General features: G+C 45.4%; 1 protein-coding gene across 1 annotated transcript in view; it reads left to right on the top strand.

Annotated features, from left to right (window-relative positions):
- The window catches only part of LOC308227697 (voltage-dependent N-type calcium channel subunit alpha-1B-like), a gene marked incomplete at both ends in the record, with an annotated part of 292,188 nt that overhangs the window by 143,782 nt on the left and 128,338 nt on the right, over positions 1-20,068 (top strand). The window contains 4 exons of the mRNA XM_080630487.1: positions 4,184-4,299; positions 14,221-14,277; positions 14,999-15,073; positions 17,051-17,140. Coding sequence (XP_080486613.1) covers positions 4,184-4,299; positions 14,221-14,277; positions 14,999-15,073; positions 17,051-17,140 — 338 coding nt within the window. The remainder of the gene's footprint in view (positions 1-4,183; positions 4,300-14,220; positions 14,278-14,998; positions 15,074-17,050; positions 17,141-20,068) is intronic.

Here is a 20,068-nt window from a genome sequence, read left to right as displayed (position 1 = left end):
CCTGAGCTGTGTTGTGTTCATCTTACCACCTCTCTTATCCACCATGTTCATATGTTTGGGTGCTACAAGTGCATGTTCTTATCTCTGCGGTCCCTTTGCAGCGTCTTAAGGAAATTCCTACCTCAGTCTTGCTCTTGGTGCAAGCTTACTGAGAGTTACGTGCATAATTGGCCCAAAGTTTCTTTTGGGGTTCCTTGCTTGCTGAATGGAAAAGGAGTGGATTGAAACAGGAACTTTGAACATTTCACTTTCCATCCAAGCATCCCCAGAGGAGCAGAACACAAGTGATTTTGTACCACTGCTGCTCTTCCAGCAGGTGTTGTGATGCTTTTCCTTCTTGCCAGGCAGCCACAGGAGCTGCTGTACTCCATCTTCTACCTCCAGCCTGTTCTTCCCTGCTCCTGAGTGACATGGGCTGCTTACCAGGCTGCTGACAGGTATCAAATCTGTTCTTGGGCGCTGCTTCACATTCAGGCAGCAAAGCTTACAGATCAAACCTCCTGTCTTGGCCAATTTTGTTTCTCCACCTGGAGGATTCTTGAGTTTTGGCCTTTGAGTAACTCAGTGAAACATCTGCAGTGCTGGCAGGTGCCTTTGCCAGCAGCTCACCCACTTGAGTTACCTGGCTCCTCTCCATTCCTGAGGGCTGTATTTCTCCAGGCAGGACTATGTCCCTGGACATCATATTGCCATCTAGGAGCAACTTTACTCATTCCTTTGATGTACTTGGACTGGAGATGAAGCCAATACTAAATTTTCTTTTTTTTTTTTTAATTTTTATTGATTTTTCAGACTTTAAAATTCTAAAAGTTCTTCACATCTGCATTCCAGGAGTCTCTGGCAGAGTCCTTCTGAGATCCATGCTTCTTTCAGCTCCCTCTGAACAGTGCCACAGATTCAGTAGCTGAAGGCTGTTCTCCCATTTTAACATCTGAGGTTTCATGAGATCATGAGTAGCTCAGTGGTATTACCATGAATGAGCAGCTAATTACCTATGTTGCTATTAGGAGTTGCTAATCATCAGCCCCATTAGTGGCATCAAGGACAGTGATGCTGTATCATCTCTCTGTGCTTCTTCCCTGTGAGTGGGAAGCATTCCTGTCTGCTTTCCAAGCAGAAAAGCTTACTTGCAGAGGTTTAACACTGTGATTAGTCTTGCAGCAGACCTGCTGTCACCCTGGGAGTGGGCCACGAAACCCAAGACCAGGAGGCACATTACATGATGCTCCATTTCAGCTCTCTGCTGTCATATAGGAAAGTTAATCAGTGTCTCAGGGGATGATGATTTTAGGTTGTTTAATTTTTCCCTTTTCGGTTGCTGTGACAGTATTTTTAATTCAAGGCCAGCACGGATAAAGTGCTTGTAAGAACTTCCTTGGTTTATAGTCTTTTCCTAACCCTGGTGGTTACTCAGGAGTTGACCTTGTCTTTTTTGTGGCTGGGGGGTGTGCTCCTGAATTTCCCTAAAGTGGCTATTTCAGTGCATACTTACACCAAGATTTATTTTACTCTTCCACCCACCAAGGTGATAAGCAACAATCATCCATCTTCCTGGTGGCTTTAAGCACCGACCACTCCTGAGAAGAAAAATGTGACATGTTATGCTTGGGTGGATGCCGTGTGGTTTCCATGATGAATGCCCTTCCTTTGATTTCTGTTTGTTGCTGCTGTCTCTATAGAATCAGTTATTCACAACTGTCATGTTGTAACTAAATGCATGATAGTCATCTACTCAGAGTGTGGCTTCTTCCAAAGCAGTGTCTCCTGTTGCTGCTCTGCATGTAGGAGTACCAACCTTCCAGCTTTCCTCCTCTTAATGCCTATCTGGACTGTGCTAAAAGTGAATGCTTTGGAAGGCTTTTGGGGCATCAGGAGGTTGGAAAAAACCCAAGTATGAGAATGGGTGAACACCATTTTTCATTCCAGAACTGGCCAAATTCTAGAGGACCAGCATATTTCCTGCTCAGGTTTCCTTCTGGTGATCTGGGAGATATTTGCAGTTTGTGGCAATTCTGCCAAATAAAAGAGGAAACTTAGTGCTACCAAACATTCCCATAGGACTGTCTGTGTTTTCATTTAGAACCGACAGGAAAACTTCAGCTGAAATATTTTTAGATGAAATATGGCATTTTGATGTCCCCTGAAAAGTGTGCGCAGCTGTACAGAAACTACTGCAGGTTTGCAACTTTGCACAGTTTCTCCCTTGTTTTCTTACATGTTTAAAGTTGAGATTAAAGGGAAAAGTTCTAGGTAGCTGTTACTTTCCTTAGGCCAAATAGGAGCAGGCAGAGGATGAAAGGCTTTGCAAGGGAAAGCTCTCCCTGGCCTGCTCCAGAGGGATGAGGGAATGGTGCCACGGCTCATCTGCTGCCCTTCCTGCCTGCCCTGGTCCTTCGTAAAGCACACCATGAAATGGTGGTATGCTGGCACAGGGTGCTCAGAGAAGCTGTGGCTGCCCCATCCCTGGCAGTGCTCAAGGCCAGGTTGGACACAGGGGCTTGGAGCAAGCTGCTCCAGTGGAAGGGGTCCCTGCCCGTGGGAGGGGTTGGAGCTGGAGGAGCTTTAAGGTCCCTTCCAACCCAAACCAGGCTGGGATTCTATGAAACTCCCCAGTGGGTGTTGCCTCCTGCTCCCACCCAGCACAGCCCAGCTCTGGGAAGTTTGTGGTGACTTGAGCCTGCAGTGCAGCAACTGTGACCCCTCCATGTCTGGCAATTTAAATGCATGTTGTCACCTTGTGCTGTCTGATCTCATTCTTCCTGCTCCAGAGAGAAATCAAAAGTGAGAGGAGGTCTGTGGCCCCAACCAGCAGGCACTGAACCAGAAATGTGTACATTAGAAAGGAAAAGGGAGAAAATCAGTGGTCCGACTGACACGTGCAAGATTCCGACTCATCTGGCAGACACATGCTGAATGCCAAGGAGGAACTGTCAATTGAGAGTGATGTTTCAGCTTCCTCCGTTTCAAGGATGGGGTCATGGGCTGCCCTGTGGGGGGGGGACAGGAAAGGGGAGTCAGGAGACAGGGATGCGCTGCCAAAATCAAGGTAACAGCTCAGCTGACGGCAGCTCTCGCATCAGTGACTGGTACCGGTCTGCGTCACAGCGCCGAGCCAAGTTCTTCCTACAGTCCCTTCCTACAACCCCCTTTCACACAGTCCTGCCAAACAAAGCAAAGGTGTCAGCTTTGAAGGATGAAGCATAGACTGTGAATATAAAGGTGCCTCTGGCACTCTGCAGTTTGTTTTCCCCCTATTCTTCCTCCTTTCTCCCATCTTCTCACTGGTGTTTGAGGAGCACGTGTGGGTAATGAACTGGTGACTGGGTGAGATTTTAGGCATGAGCAGTGCCTGACTACAGGTTTGCAACAACTAGCAGCTAACTGAAGATTTGAAGGATGCAGCAGAGTTAAGATCCCAAATGAGAGGGGTGAACCGCTGGTGTTCATAGGGGACAAAAGCCCAATCCCACATTTAACCATACAGATTAAGCTATTGTGGGAGTTGCTCTGGTGTGTGCTTATAGCGAGGGGTTGCAGAGGCTGGTTCAGAGCTCTGTAAATGGTAGATAAACATCAGAAACTTTTCAGAGGTGATATAGATTAGCTTGGGGAAACTCCCATTGTGGGTGTCTTAGGGTGGTCCTGAACTGTTGTTTTAGCATCATTTCAAACTGGGCAGTAGGATGGACTTGGGTAAGGTTTTTGCAATGAAACTTCTTTCATCCAGCGATGAACCTTTCTCTCTGATTTCCCTGTATAGTCCTGTTCTAATGATCTGCTATCAAGACACTTGCTTTCCATGTGACTTTTAGGGAATAGCCAGATCATTGTTACCCCTTACCCAGAGCATCGGGGCTATTTCAACTTGACTCCAATGTGCCCATCCTCACTTGTAGCTGTCATTTGAGTTGTGTTTGTCAGTCATCTTCAGTATGGGAGAACTTGAAGAAATGCTAACAGGGAAGAGTAGAGCTCTTCCAACACCAAAGAGGTGCTGGTGTCACTGTGACTTGATTCTGTGCTTCTAGAGAAGTTGGATGACAAGACGTAGCATGCTGTGGTTTCCACTCACTAGTGCTGTCATCGACTTCACAAGCTTCATAGATACAACCTGAAAGACAAAAGAGGGGCTGTGTGTTTTCCCTGGCCACTTGTGATGTGCTTTCTCATTCTCTCTCCATAGTGAATTTGCCAAAGAACGAGAGAGGGTAGAAAATCGTCGGGCTTTCCTGAAACTCCGCAGGCAGCAGCAAATTGAACGGGAACTAAATGGATACTTGGAGTGGATCTTCAAAGCAGGTAAGGCAAGAGATCTCCCATCCTTGTTCAATGTGTCTTGTGGCAAGAAGAGTCTGGTGGTGACAGAGAGCTAGTCCTCGGTATTGGAGGTAACATACGACTAGAGAGGGCCCAGGTGGCACTTGTTATCTTTGTTGGGCTTCTTTCTGAGCATTCTCACTGAAGTTATCGCAAAAGACCTCAGTTTGGTTAAACAAAACCAAAGGAGCTGAGCCGTTTTTCTGTATTGCTGAGATCAAAAAAGTTGTCTTAATACAGTGTGATATAAAAAGTGATATAGTGCCCAAAGTGCCCACAGTGGGGAAACCGTTCCCTTGGATGAGTCATTTGTGTTTTATTTACTTTCCACCACAGCTGTTTTATAAACCTCTCTTGCTATGATGGCAAAATACAGTTTTATGAGCTATAGAGATCACTTCCATGGAACTCGCCCCAGCACACATTAACATTGCTTTATAACTGTTATAACTGAGCATTGCACTTTATTGCAAGCAATGAGCAACTTCAAGGACCCAAACACACTAATTTAACAAAAATCAACATGCTTTGCTTTTCCTTTTTATCGGACAGTAAAGATTACCAATAACCTTTCTGTGTCATGGAGTAGCTGGCATAACCACAGTGCAATTCATTCACGTAGCATCAAGAAATCTTCTGGGGTTAATTTGCTTCCTTGCTTGCTTTTCTGAGAAGCTGGAACAGCTGAGTAAAGTGAAAATGCCTTCTAAAACAATGATGGGGGAAGGAAGAAGCCGTGGTTTCTCAAATAAATTTTCAGGTGCCTTTCTAGGCACGTCAGCTTCATCCTTGCTCTTTACAAATGGGGAAACTGAGGTCCAACGTTATATAGTGGCTCGCTTAACATCAACTGATGGCAGAACTGGTCCTAACCTGTGAGCTGGTGCCACACTAAAAGCTACATCACTATTGCTTGTTTTGAAACCCATACTGATGCTAGAGGCCAGATGTGCTAAAACGTGCTCATGCAAGCAAGTAAATGTACAGTCACAGCAAATCACTGTGTACAAGCCAGGAGATAGAGCATCCTGCTGCTGTTCTGTGGGTAAGCTGTTCTTTGTCTGGATTTACAGCTTTTGTTTCATGTGCACAAGCTGGGTGCCACTATTTGGAAGAGCGTTTATGTGTGGCTCTTGCTGCTTTGCTTCTGCTGTCTCCTCTGAAGGGATCTGATGGCTGATGTTCCCTGGGGAGTGGGGCTCTGCCCCGCTGCCTCCTCTCCCTGGAGGGCAGTGATGTGGGCATGACTTTTGACAACCTGGCCAGAGAGGAATAAAGCTGAATCATTGAAATGCAAACCAGGAAGAAGTAGCAGCAGTTGATATGTTGTCCGGAACCCATTATTTCCCATAGCGCTATTCAGAGTGACAATTGAGTACCAGTTGTATGGACGGACTTTTATTCACTGTGACTGTTCCACAGCAACTGTCCTCAGTTAGGTGACCACACTTCATTCTATGGTTCTGTAGGATTGAAAAAGAAGAATCATTCACTTTCCATTTATAGTTCGCCTTCCCATGTGTTTAAAGCTCTTGTGCTACCTCAAATTCAAATTACTGGTTTATCCAGTGCTCCGTGGCTCTCCTTTGGCTCTGGTGCCAAAAGCTTTTAAGGCTTTTAATCTTTCTTTTATGGCTTTCATGATTTCTCTAAATCCTGGCCTCCCCATCCATAAAATAAAGATGAGAATTCCCGTGCAGGGTTGCTTCCTTTAGGTTTGGTGGCTGTTCTGCCAAGAAGAGCCATGCAGAGGTCATTAGCTGAACTTGTCTGAAAGTTGAGGTACAGAAGTTATAAAACATACAGCCAATCTCTGCTCCAGCTTTGCATCCCTGGGGGAATGGCTGGCTATTCTATTTCTGTATCGCCAGTGCTGAATAAATACCACATTAGTATGCTGTAAAATGCCCATCTTTTTATTTTGTCTAATAACACAAGATCCAAAACCTTTTCTAGAACAGGAAAGTGTATGCAAAATAGCTGAAATCCATGAATAACAAAAACACTCTGGAAAAGCGCAGCTGAAAATACAACAGGAATATAAAGAAAACTTCCAGTACAGCTGAATAATATCAATAATTAAAATCAGCTTAGCAGTGTTAGTAAATCTTTGGCCACAAAAGGTATTGTGAAGGCTAACCAAAACAGAATTGAGTGTTTTGAATTCAGGAGCTGAAATCTGTGCCTGGCATTGATGGGATTTCCTGTTTCTGCTTCAGAGGCCAGGATTTCAGCCAGGAAATGATCTTGGATTTCCAAACTTGACAGTCAGTTTTCCTTGTCCAGTACTGTGTGTGGGATAATGTTGTTATCCATGCAAATATCCATTTCCTTGCCCTCATTGAATCTTGTAGCAAGGAGTTCCACATGTTAACAGCTGGTTTGATTCGAAAAAGAACCAAACCAACCCCCCAAACAGTGTGTCCTGCCCTCGATTTTAAATATGTTGCCTTTCTGCAGCGAGAGGAAAACCCAGAAGCGCACTTTCTATTTCTTTTTATTTCTTTTGTTTCTCTGCTTTCTCTAGTTTACCTTGTTTCATCTTACTTTCCTGCTCTAAAGCATTCAGAACCCATCTGCTCAACCCCCTCCCTTCCTATGGAAGGATCTCCAGACCTCTAATATTTATAATATCCTCCCTGAGCAGTTTGTTCATTTTCTTCTCATTTATTTTTGATGCAAGGTAGGAAAGCTGCATGACAGTGATTCATAAAGTGGTATTTAATGCTTTAACAGTTTTTGCTCTGTAATGTTTTACATATTCTCAGTAGTTGCTGGAGCTGGAAAGGAGGTTTCCTTGTTCTTGGTAGTTCTCAAGTTTTTATCTCAAGGGCTCTAACTAGTTTAGGACCAAGGAAAGGAGTTGAGTGTCTAAAATCACTCTTTCATCTGTACGCTACCTCTCATTTGTCAATGATTTTAATTTAGCATTGTGTTCATCATTTATTGACCACTCTTGAGTGTCTTTAATGTTTCCCACAGCCTTCCCTACTTGTAATATGAATGATGTTGCATTACCTCTTGCTGTGTGTATTGCATTAAAAAGGTGAATCAGATAAAATTTGAAGGGTTTTTACAATCAACCCTTTCTTATACTGAATTTGTAGACACTTCACTCCTCCAGAATGAAACAGTGGGGTCTTTGTTTCCTACCTCTTAAGTGCTGACTCGAGTACATTCCAGACCTGGTTTAATGACTTGTCTCATATTTGCGGTGTAAGAATGAAACTTCTGGCTCTTCAGTAGCTGAATTATACATTTTAATTTATTTTTTTTCTAGTGTTACCTTTGAATTTTTTTTTCCAGTGGCAAAGTAAGAGCATAAAGAGGAAGAAAAATATCGATGAAAAGTGCTTGTGAAGTTTTCAAGCAGGTACCTTGGCAGAGCTGACAGATTTTGGTGCCAGCTCACTACTGATAAATCACCAGAAGTGGAGTTGTGGTTGAAATGGAAGCAAACGTAGCTCAGGCTGTTTTCAATTGGATTGTTTAACACTGCAGCATTATCTGCTTGAGGGATTTATACCAAGGTGTTCCAAAGAGTTGCAACCTTAATGTGCAAATACTTGTGTGAGTTGTACTTAATACAGGAAGCCTTAATTGATAAAATGCTTAACAAAGGCTGCCTTAACAAAGGTTTGGAGAATGAAGGAGAAAATTACAACACAGATAAAAGTGCTGAATTTAGACATGCATGACTTGAAAGATAAAATTCAACCCACAGTCTGACCAATTTCCTTAGAGTTTGAATTGACTTTCTTCACTTAGGATTATAGAGAGGCCAGGCAGGCTGTTTCTAGCTTTGCTTGTTTCTCAGGTACCTGTTGAAGACTGGGTACGCAGGGTAGTCAGGAGGGTTTAAATATTTTCAGATGAGATAACAGGTGATTTCATGTAAAATTCCCACATCATGAGCTCAAGACTAACTAAGCAAGGAGTCTGGAGCATCTCTCTTATGAGGAGAGATTATGGGAGCTGGGCTTGGTTAGTCTGGAGAAGAGCAGCCTGAGAGGGGATCCCATCAATACAGATCAGTATCTCAAAGGCAGGTGCCAGCAGGATGGTGGCAGACTCTTTCCAGTGGTGCTCAGCAACAGGACGAGGAGCAGTGGCCATAAACTAAACCACAACAAGCGTCACCTCAACATGCGCAAGAACTTCTTTACGTTGAGGGTAGCAGAGCCCTGGCACAGGCTGCCCAGGGGGTTGTGGAGTCTCCCTCTCTGGAGCCATCCCAAACCCACCATGGACACGTTCCCGTGTGCCCTGCTCTGGGTGGCCCTGCCCTGGCAGGGGTTTGGACCAGATGATCTCCAGGGGTCCCTTCCAACCCTGATGATTCTGGGATTCTGTGAAGGAAAATTGTAACTCAGTAGAGGTTTGGGGTTTCTTTTTGAGGATGTCAAGAAGAAATGTCATGCCACCTTAAATGACTTGGAAATCTGTAAGCATCTTAGAAGACTGAAAATCTTACTGCTTTGAAAACTAGTGTGAGTTGCAGGCCAGAAGCAATGATCAAATCCCATAATCTCTTACATTCCATAGAATTTAGGTAAAAAATTTGTATGGCAGTTGCCATGTCAAGATCATAAATATTGACTCTCTATATTGTTTAGAAGTGAACTGTAGGGATAAGGTAGAAACAGACCTTTAATCTTAAATTCAATCTTGAAGAATAAAGTCAACTGTCTATTTCTTAGTAAATTCTTTGAAGGGACCAACTCTTCCCACCACTGGAAGACAACTGATATATGGGTAAAAGGCGATGTTTGGTGCTGTGTTGTTCCTCAAGGCACAGGCCAACGGTTCTCTTCCCTAAACACCTCTTCTTCAGTTCAACCAGTATCAAATAGAGTCTTACCAGTGATGAGCAAACCCTGTCCTGTTCCATCCACTGCGTGCTGGGACAGGCTCTGCTCTTCATTTCATGTTTTCATTGGGCTCTGTGCAAAGTCTGTACCAAGTCAATTTGAAACTGTGCCTTTCAGAGGGATTAAAAAGGGCTGAATCCAAGCAATGTAATCCATGCAAATGACTTTGCCACCACTGCTTTCTCCATTAAACTCCTCAAAACTTGTAGCAACTATTAGGCTGTCATGCTGCGTTTCCAACCAAGAGCTAGAAGACCTCAGCACAGAGCAAAGCGCGCTTAAGCCCACAAATATTCTTTTGAAGATGTTTCTCTTATCTAACAAGGACATGCATCATTTTGAAAACACTTTGCTGAGAGTCTGGAAGTCTTTCACTTCAGAGCTAATCAAGTTGCATGTCTTTTGCATTTTAATCCTTTGCAAGTCCATCTCTTTTACACAGCACTGATTCTGTAACTTAAATGCCATTCCTTGACACAACAAAGCTTCGTGAACCTCAGGTTTCAGCTTTCTGTAGAAGAAACAGAGCAACAAGCCCCTTGATACAGCTGGGAGAAGACACCAACAATCGGTGACAAAGGGCAGGAATATGAGTGAGAAGGCAAGGGAGAGTAATTGCCTGGAAGACAAATCTGAGTTCCCTGTGAAAGTGATGGCTTCTTCTACTCTTCTTTTATTCACTTCTATTTAACAAGTCTGAAGCTTCAGCTGTTAAATTCAATTGTTCTTTCTTTTTTCTAACTCCTGTTGCCTGTTGAATGTGAGTTTTTTCTCCTAATCCGTTCCTCTTTAGAGCCCACAATGTTCTATGTCCCCACGCCAAACAGAAAGAGAAGGGGCACTGTGTCTCTCTGCTGCTTTTCCTTTATTGTTCCCTTTGCCACTTCCTCAGTATAAGGTTTGCCTTTATTTCCTGTCCTGGAACATGCTGTATATTGTCAGCACTTAATGACCAGCAATTAATCTTACTGCTGGGACATCTCTCGCTCTGATATCCCAGTGAAGCCCCTGTGCCTTTGTTTGGAGGCTGGAAAGATGCTGATCTGATACTGTCTTTGTTGAATATGATTTCTAACGTAGAAGCACTGTTGTTCGGAGGTTTTCCAGGCGTCCTAATTATCTTCATCCATTCTCTATTGCAGCGATGACTAAAGGCAATGTAAATTCTGATACTCTGCTTAGAGTGCTGTATGGTTTTAGAAACAAGAGCTAGCAATGATGACTAACCTGCTGAGCTGGCTTTCTAGCAGGCTTTAAAAACCATGTAAAGCCCCACTAAGGTAAAACCACTTTGATTTCCCAGAGGAGACAAGACAGACAGAAGCAACTACAAAGAGAGAGAACTGGGGAGAAATGGTGTGGAAGAGTGTTGGGCTTGAGGGAATTGCATAGAGGAAACTTGGGGTTTGTTTCTTTCAAGGGAAAAGTGAAGCTGAGTACTGTTTGTGGATGGAGATACGTTTTTGAGCATCAACTCAGGGCCTGAATTCTGGGACAAAGACTCAGCTGGTCTTCAGAGCTGTCTCAAATGAGCGTGTACTTTGTAGGTGAAAATACATTGATATCAGATTGTCACACCTTACACATTCTGAGGTGCCACTGGCATTTATAAATCTGGTTTCTGAAACCTCAGTATGGCTAGACCCCTTACCATCTGACTGGGGACACAGGTGACATTGGAATATCAGATGACATGAGCACACCATTGCAAATCATGATGATTGTGTATCGATGCAGTTCACAGTCCCCAGAGATGATCTGGGGACTCAGGGTTGTTCCTCTCCTGCTGCCCAAAGGACAATGGAGAGTCATGACAAATTGTTACAGGAACATGCAACACAAGATACTGCTTGGAAACGGGGGAAAACAAGAATTCCTTTTTCCTACTTGGAGATCTTAGACTATAACCAGTGCAATGATTGTCCTCCTGCACTGACATGAATCAAGTGCAGGACTGAGCTTCCAGCTAAGGGAAGAGGCTCTTTCTTTCCTGCAGTGTTTTAGTGTTTGACAAGACGTGACTGAAACCAGCAATCCTCAGAGCATTGAACAGTAAGTGTGTTGGCTCTTGAGGGGATCTTCCCTCCGCAGACACGGCAGTGCTGCATTGCACTCACAGTTGTCCCTGAAGAGCAGCTGCCTGCCTTCTGACCTTTGCCAGCTCATTATTTTCATTGCTCACCTTCATGCAATGTGTCTGCTCCCTGCAGTGGCTTGTATTAATGTATTTAATTACCAAATGCTGTCTAAAACTCAGTGTTTCTTTCTGAGAGTGGCAGAAGGGCTTCTTTGGGATGGGTTCACTTTCCCATGCTTGCTCTTTGTTGCAAGACCTAAACATACGTTCCACTCCAAACGATTTTGACTTTTCACTGTGATTTGCTAGTATGTAGAATAGGAGAGAAACCACATCTGCATTGTGCAGAGGAGCACAAAATGAAGAACCCCGAAGTACCGAGGACTGAACTGATCCCTGAATCCAAAGGCGTGCAGAAACATCCATGTGACACCACTGACTCTACCAGTGCTAGGAGTTAGACTTGGGTTTTATGCAGAATCCTGTGCAGTGATGTGGGTATATCAGTTTCAGATATGACACAAAGCTTTTAAAATCACACTTCATGAGTGTGCTTTTACACTTTTTACATGAGCGCAGGCTTTTAAAAGGATCTATAGGAAAATGTCCACTGTAAGAGCACCTCAAACTCATGCTTCTTACAGCACAGGTTTGCTTTGTGTTCCATATCTACAGCCCTTTTGTCCAGCTGCCCTTGGGAAGGGGTCTCCATATCAGACCCCCATATCTTCTATGTGTTTTAGGGCAGTCATATTCATTGTTAATTGCTGTTTAACTGCTTCCATATTTTCAGCCTCTAAGTACCAGTACAGCTTTTCCCTAAGGAAAGACTTAGGAAGAACCTTTTGGTTTCTGAGGTGTTGGTTTCAGAGAGAAGTCTTTGGAACTGTCTAAAAAAGTCCATTTCTCTCTCCTGACCTGTCTTCATGCGCCTCAGGAAAAACCTGAATCGTACTGGCTTGTGGGTTCTGGAAGGATTTCATACTTCTTAAAATGCAGATTTTTAGCTCACCTGGCATTTCCCTCCCTCTCAGCTCTCCTTTCCTCCATCTCTCTGGTGCGCTAGTTTGTACTTTCTTATTTGCATAAAATCACAGAGTGTTTTGGGTTGGAAAGGACCTTAAGATCATCCAGTTCCAAACTCCTGCCACAGGCAGGGGCACCTCACTCTAGACCATGTTGCCCAAGGCTCTGTCCAACCTGGCCTTGAACACTGCCAGGTGTGGAGCATTTACCCTTCCTCTGGGCACCCTGTGCCATCACCTCAGCACCCTCACAGGGAAGAGCTTCTGCCTTATATCTAACCTGAGCTTCCCTTGTTTCAGTTTGAACCCATCACCCCTTGTTCTATCGCTACAGTCCCTGATGAAAAGTCCCTCTCCAGCATCCTTGTAGCCCCCTTCAGACACTGGAAGCTGCTCTGAGGTCTCCACACAGCTTCTCTTCTCCAGGTTGAACAACCCCAACTTTCTCAGTCTTTCTCCATATAGGAGGTACTCACGATCATCCTCGTGGCCTCTTCTGGACTTCCTCCAACAGCTCCATGTCCTTCTTATATAGAGGACACCAGAACTGCACTTTTGTTCTCCTCTGCTTGATTTTTCCATTCTACCTCAGTCCTGGATATTATTTTTCAGCCGTCTCCATTTGCTGTCTTATTAACGGATCATTCACTTTCTTTCCCAGATGATTAATAAAGAGATTATATAAGGCTTGTGCTGTAGCCCTGATCCCTCTAGTATTCTTCTGTACAGTTTTCAGATACACACTTTGATGTTTGGCCTGTAGTTTGTTTGTATTATTTCTGTTTTGGAAATTAGTTTTCCATCCAGGCTGGTTTAAAGGAATTTAAAGCAAAATGTGGTGTGAAAACAGTGTCAGATCTTTAAGTAAGATCCCAAATTACATCAAGCATGTGAAAGAATTTGTCGTTTATAATAACATAAGGAAGTGTACAGTTTACCAGCGGCTAACTCAATATTTCTTCTGCTTTAGATTGTCCTTTAGAAAATCCTCACATGATTTTCCAGCAGTGAGCTAAAATCTGTGGTTCAGACTGTGTCAACTGTAGGTTTCAATATTGGCACAGCATGGTGCGTGCTGCAATGAACTCGGGTGATGACATTTGCATTGTGAAACCTCAGGAAATTTGTTTGTCTTTCACTCAGATAAAAACGAGGCAGTTTGGGGAAGTTGCCTTTTCAGGGTTTTCTGGATTCTTTTCCTCTAGGAAAGCATAAAATTGTATTTTGTGGATGAGTAACATAGGGATGGAAAACCAGCCATGGTGTTCTAGCACGTCTTGCGCAACCTGAACTGGGCTGGCCAGAACTCCCCCACGGAAACTTGGCTGTGGATTTTATCTGGACAAAGATTCAATGTGATGGCTGTTTGGTGATATTCTGTTTCCTGTGATGTGCAGCAGCAATCCCTGCCTGTGTTACCCTGTGCCATGAGACAGAGATCTGTTTTTCAGGGGTTGAGTCTAAGTCTTCTTCATGGAGACAGAAGAGCAGCAATTATGTCTACATACATACAAATATGTCTACATACACTTCTCTGTATCTCCAACATGGCTGGGTACAGCTTCCTCTGGCTTGCAGTCTTGCCTGGGTCTGAAGGAAGGTTTTTGGTCTCCAGAAGTCCCTTGCTGATGATAGCTGGGTAAAGAAACTGGAGCGGGTGGTTGATTGTGAAGAGGGCAATCATGGAGGAAGTGCCACAGCCTTCCAGGGGTGTGTCCGGCCTCCTCCCCCTGTGCAAGAGGGACACGGGTCAGACACACAGTACTCTGAGCCATCCCTTCTTCCACAGACTTCTTGTACCTGGGTGGCGCAATGGGGTAAGCTTGGTGGCAGCTGGCACAGATGCCTGCCGCATCCAGCTCAGGTGGTTTTAAAGCAGGGATGTGATAAACCTGAAGTTGAACCTTGCTGTTTTCCCTTCCTTTTACAGAGGAGGTAATGCTGGCAGAGGAAGACAGGAATGCAGAAGAGAAATCTCCTCTGGATGGTAGGTTCTTTTGCTGTGTGTTTTTTCCTCCTGTGATACATGAAAGGTTCACCTGTGTACGCTGACATGGCTTTCCATTGTAACCAGTAGGGTGTGAGAAACACGCTCTTGCATGCACTTGGCATAGGTTGGGCTAAAGAGTCCCTTTTCCCATGTTAGGTCTTTTTGAGGTTGCAGATTATGTGACACACCACCCTGGGATGGGGTTCTGCCCTTGGGGTCGGTTGGTCCCTTTTCTGCCTGTTGGGACCACACCAGTGTGACCAGTCAGCCTCTGCCGAGCGTGGCTGGCTGTGCCTATGTGCAGTTTGTGGTGGGGGTAGGCTGCAGAGCAGATGCCAGGAGAGACATGCATTGACCAAGAGAAGACAGGACTCTAAACCGAGGTTTCCAGCTGGATCTGACAGAGAGACTAAGACCCCTGTTACTTGTAAGCAGTAAGACATAACAGGGTGTGGTGATCCTACCTTCTGACGTGTGACCCTAGCGATGCAGGATGGCCGGAGGTACCAAGCTTCGGATGCAGGTGCAGCGAGGCTGCAGGGACTGCTCTCCCTGCGCCTCCAGACCGATGAGCTCTTAGGATGCGACAGCCAGTCAAAGTTCAGTTAAAGATTCTTCCCTCTCCCTTTTCTGACCATCTTTCGTCCTCCCATGTCTCCTCCTTTCCCCTCCCCTCCCTTTCCCTCCTCTTTTTTTTTCTCCTCCCATTCACTGTCAGGGAGGGCCGCCTCGGAAGGGCCGATTCAACAAGGCACCGCACCGGCAGAGACTAGCAGCGGCAGCAGCTACAACAGTGAGTGGATTGCAAATCACCAGGGGCTTAGGTGGCACAGCGGGGCAGTGCTTCTTCCCCACAGCCTCACATGCCCAGGTCACCAGCCGTGTTTCATGAGTGGTTTTGCACCTTGGTCCAAGCCACACGGTTCCTTGGGGCATCTGGCTCCTGGCTGCTGGTCCTCCTTGGCCAGCATGGTGACCTGTGCTAGGGGAGGACTTGGGGATGGAAGAGCTGGGGCTGCAGAAGGTCAGGGCTGAGGTGTGCTTGGCAAATCTTTGTGCTTGTGTGAGGGTGTGTGTGGGGGGGTGTGTTGTGGAAGTTTGTCCAGCACCTGGGTGCAGCCAGAGCTGTTAGTCTCAAGGTGAAATGGGTGTCTGGAAGAGCAGTCGGTGAGCAAACTAGAGGTGGGTGCAGCCCATGGAGTAAAGACCCAGGTATACTAAAATTCACTCTATACTAGTAAGCTAAAGGAGCCCAGCAATGTTCCCAGCCTTGAAGTCTACTGCTAAGGGGCAGCCCATATCTATGCTGGTAAATTATCTTCATCTCCAAAACAGAGGGACCTTGCATCCAAGTTGCGTGAAGATACGGCATGACCTCATTGCTAAACACAGGCAGGAGTTATCTGGGGGAGAAGATAAAGAGGAAGGTGCTCAATTCACACCAGGGAATGTTGTAAAACTTTATTCCCCTGTCCGGTTACTTTCCAGTGCTGGTCCTGGACCTGCTGGAAACAGATGCAGCCTGCAGGACCCAAAAGCTGATAGTGCTGGGACTGAAGATTCAGCCTCCTGCTGGGTGGGGAAGAAAAGAGCAAAATCAGGTTTATTTGCAAGCTAAATGGGATCCAAATCGCAGGTTCAGAGCATCCTCTCCTCTTGCAAACAAAATGGGATCCAGATCACAGGTTGAGAGCATCCTCTCCTCTTCGAGCCTCTGAACCTGGGTGATGGTCTGGGTGTTTCCTTAGAGTGACAGAAGCACTAACACTTGCCTTAGCTGTGGAGGAAGCAGCGCATCGGTTTCTCTGTCAAGGCAGGAAGTTTGTGTAGAGTGAGGGGATCTTCTTGTCCAAACCTACCCCCAGGACAGTCGCTGCAGAGTGCGTGGTTTGCTGTGTGTGCCATCTGACCAGTATGTATCACCACACCGTGGGGTGTCTTACTGCTGATAGCAAATGGTGCTTAGTTACTGTATGTCTTGAAGCTGTTACCAAACTGTGTCAACGTATTTTTTCCTGCTAGTTCTCAAGGTTTCACAGGTAGGTGGTCGTGGGACCAGTGTCCATCTTACCCCTTGTGCACTGGGTGAATGGTGCAGACCTCTCCGAGCCTTAGCCTCCGGTTCTCTTACCCTGTCGACTAACACGGTGTAGCTATGTTTCCCCTCCCCACAAGAGATGCTGTTGGACAAAGTGTTTTCAAAGAGTTATGACATCCCCAGAGGGAAGGAACCGTACACTGGGTGCTATTAAGAGGATGATTTGTGGCAGTTGCTTTTGACACAGCATTTCTGCTCCTTGAGGCATTGTTCTGTGGTAAACTCTATCTGAGCACTGTAAATGCAACTTTTTACTGGTGCACACTGTAAACAGCATCAATGTTTTTAATGGATAGAAGCACTAATCTCATAACCCACTGGGGCTCAGAAAGATTCAGTGACCCTGCCCAGCCTTTCTGCTGTGCTGAATGGTCCAGCAGCTGCAGTGGCTCCCCCATCCTCCTGCATCTGCTGGGGTGAAGCGTAAGGGTGCAGATCTGTGCATGGCCGAGCCTTCAACATCTGGAAGGTCAAAAAACTAAACGACCCTGGAACTGAAGCATGCAGAGGCCCTGCAAGTTTGTAGGTCGCCTGATTTGCTCCAGCTTACCCATGCGTGAGAGCTTTGAACTGGCATTGGGAAGTAAATGCTGTCCCTGGAGAGTGAAGGGAGGGGGAGAGAGAAGCCGCTCTGAATGCTCACAGGGCTTTTTCTCTTTAATTTGCACACAGTGTTGAAAAGAGCTGCAATAAAGAAGAGCAAAAACGACCTGATTCATGCTGAAGAAGGTGAGGACCATTTCACAGACATTTGCTCCGTTGGTGAGTACTGGCTTCGCATTCCCTGAGGTTCAGATCTCCACCTGAACGTGTTCATGTCATGTTTCCTCTGAGCGACTTCTTGCCTCCAGAAGCTGCAGTTTCAAGAAGGAGAATGACCACTGCTCCTGCAGCAACACTTGACTTCCCAAAGCAAAAGGCTTTGTGGTTTCACCCTCTCCCCAGGCTGCCCTGCTCAGCTATTGCATGCTGCACTCTTTAAAGAGCCCTGCCTAAATGCTTGCAGACTCTGTGCTGTGTTGGCCGTAGTGTGATTCTGCTTGGAACACGCGCATTCATGCTAAGTAACCCAAGTATGTCAAATGGTGCTTCTAAGCCTCAGCTGTTGAAGGGAGGAGAGGAAGTGGACACTTAGTCACATCTGCCACTGATGCACAGCCTGCGGTTCTGCAGCCTTTGTTGTGTCAATGGTTCCTGGGAAATGCCAGGCAGAGGCCCCAGTTCTCTTGTTCTTGCCTTATAAGAAGTTCTTAAGTCAATTCTCTACATTTTTAAAGCTAGATATGGAGATATCACACTCGTGTGCATGCAGTTACCCACATATCTCCAATACAGAGTGTGGCATCCTGCATAGTGTAGCACTGATGGTGTGAATTTGGTATCTTCAGCTCTGGTGAATAAGACACCATCAGGCTACAGAGGTGCTGCTGGTGCTGCAGCTATAGCAGAAAGCCAGCTTCCTCCTGAGACATTGCTGGGGCAGAGGCAGGAAGCAGGTCTGGAGTTGTGGGTAGAGGCAGCTCTGAGTGCACAGTGCCCCATAGAAGGGGAGCTGATGGGACGTCAGCAGAAAGACCTTTCAGTTATGGGCTTTTACTTGCTGGCTGGGGATACATCTTCTCAACTGCTTTAGAGTTAGCTACTTTGCTTATTCCTGACCCTGTTGTTTGAGTCTGTATTTTGTTCTGCTGCTGAAGCAGCAGATGTTCTCATTATCTTCCACAGAAATGTCTTGGCACCCCAGTTACCACGAAGCAGCAAATCCTGGATGCATAAGCGGAGCAGCACAAACAGTACATTTGAGAGTACATGTCCATATATGCTTGCAAGCATGAGCGCCTCAAATGCTCTTTGGAAATTTGGCATTAACATTTTAAGAGATTTGAGCTGCTGCTGGATTTTAGTTTTTTTTTCCCTTTAAATCACAGAACAGTTTGGGTTGGAAAGGACCTTAAGATTAGGTAGTTCCAACAAAGACCTGGTTGCAGGAGTTGAATGTTGCTCAGCATGTTTCTGACCCCATCACCCACTGTTGAACCACCACAGCTCCCCCAGGCCGAGCAGGCTGCAGGCTTTGTGACTAAATTGACAGTTGGATGAGAGGTTTGTTACTGAAAGAGGACAAAAATGCAGCAACCGTGTGCATTTTTGCTCTGATTTATTCTGAGCAGCTCGGATCCCTGCATGGATAACAAGGAGTGGTCATTTTTGGAGCATTTGTGGCAATAATTATGAGATCTTTGCATTTGCATCCAAGTCCCCCCAGGCTCTGGGCACCCATGCCACACAAACAGATCTTGGAATTCAGTGTTTCAGGTGGCAACGGATGACGGAGCATCTGGACTTGTGGATAATCTGATGCAGAGCTGGGAACTATCTTGGGAGCATATGGCAGGGAAAATAACAGCAGTGCTTTCCACCTTCTGCAAGTGGTTCACCCACTTGGGAGAAGTGTTTTTGACTTTGATTCATGGAACAAGGCAGAAAAGAAGAACTGGATAAAGCAGATACATGTGCAGGCTCCTGAAAAGGCTGAAACTCTGCATAACATAAACAATCAGATCAGATGGGCAATTATGCATAAAGAATATGTTTTTGAGAGAGGGGGTTTTGGATGGTTTTTGGTAATGTTTTGCTGATGGGAGCATAAGGATTGTGGAAGAACTAACAATACAATTACTGAGTGAAGATGCAGACCGGAGTGGGAGAGACTCTGACAGGTCTCTTGCTGGCCATTGACTGGATATGTTGCACTTTAATTCAAACACAAGTACTTCAATGAGCCTTATAATTATATTATAAAGCTCTATAGTGGCAAAGACTTCCCAGTGTGTTCTCTGAAGTTGTTCTTAGCATTTATTCTTTTCTTTCCTCCCAACTCTCAACCTTTCTTTCCGCACTAATAAGCGTGCAGCAGTAGATGCTGGCTCCTTCTGGCTTCCCACCCTCTACACTGTACCAGGCACAGGACATTCTTAATTGCCAGACAGTGGAGGTTGGAGAAGTGGGTGTTTTCTATGTGAGATCAATTTAAATACTGCTGCTTTTCTTTTCTGGAAGATCATTAGAGCCAGTAGAGAGGCGGCAAAAGGACAGCAGACATGGCCATGCTGGCTTGAATATCTGAGAAGTCTTTACCTGCTAAACAGTATTACAATATGGTGTAACCTCTTTTGTAACCTGTACTTCATCTTGTTTTCTTAAAGCAATAGATGTGTAGTATGATTTGGGTTGTTTTCTTTAACTTCCAAAGGGAGGATTATCAAACCAACAGAACACCACTGAGCTTTTCCACAAGGAGCTTGTTCAAAGCCTGGCCAGGGCCAGCCCTGCATTCAGCTTGTTGACGGACAGCCAAAATGTGACATGGAGCAGAGAGCTTGCTTTCTATTGGGAACACAGCACAGCTGCTCTTGGGTAGCTGTGAGGCTTGAAGAATCCATTGCTGTCACATCTGGCTGCTTCATCCTTTCTATGGCTGCTGTGTTTGATGTTATTGCAGGATGAAGCAGAGTGAGAGTCCCACCCCTGCCAAGTGTTGCAATGTAAGGGAGTACACTCAAAAATTAAGCTGCCACAGCTTAAACGCTTTGTTCATGTAACTCTGCCATCTCCAACAGCAGCCCATGCAAGCCATTTGCTTGCATGGTGTTTTGTCCAAGACAGGACCATGTGCGTCCTGCTCAGGCC

Source organism: Psittacula echo, assembly GCF_963264785.1.
Source record: "Psittacula echo genome assembly, chromosome: 16".
Taxonomy (NCBI): Eukaryota; Metazoa; Chordata; class Aves; order Psittaciformes; family Psittacidae; genus Psittacula; species Psittacula echo.
The sequence above is the reverse complement of the archived record's forward strand: the minus strand, read 5'-3'. Positions and strand labels throughout refer to the sequence as shown.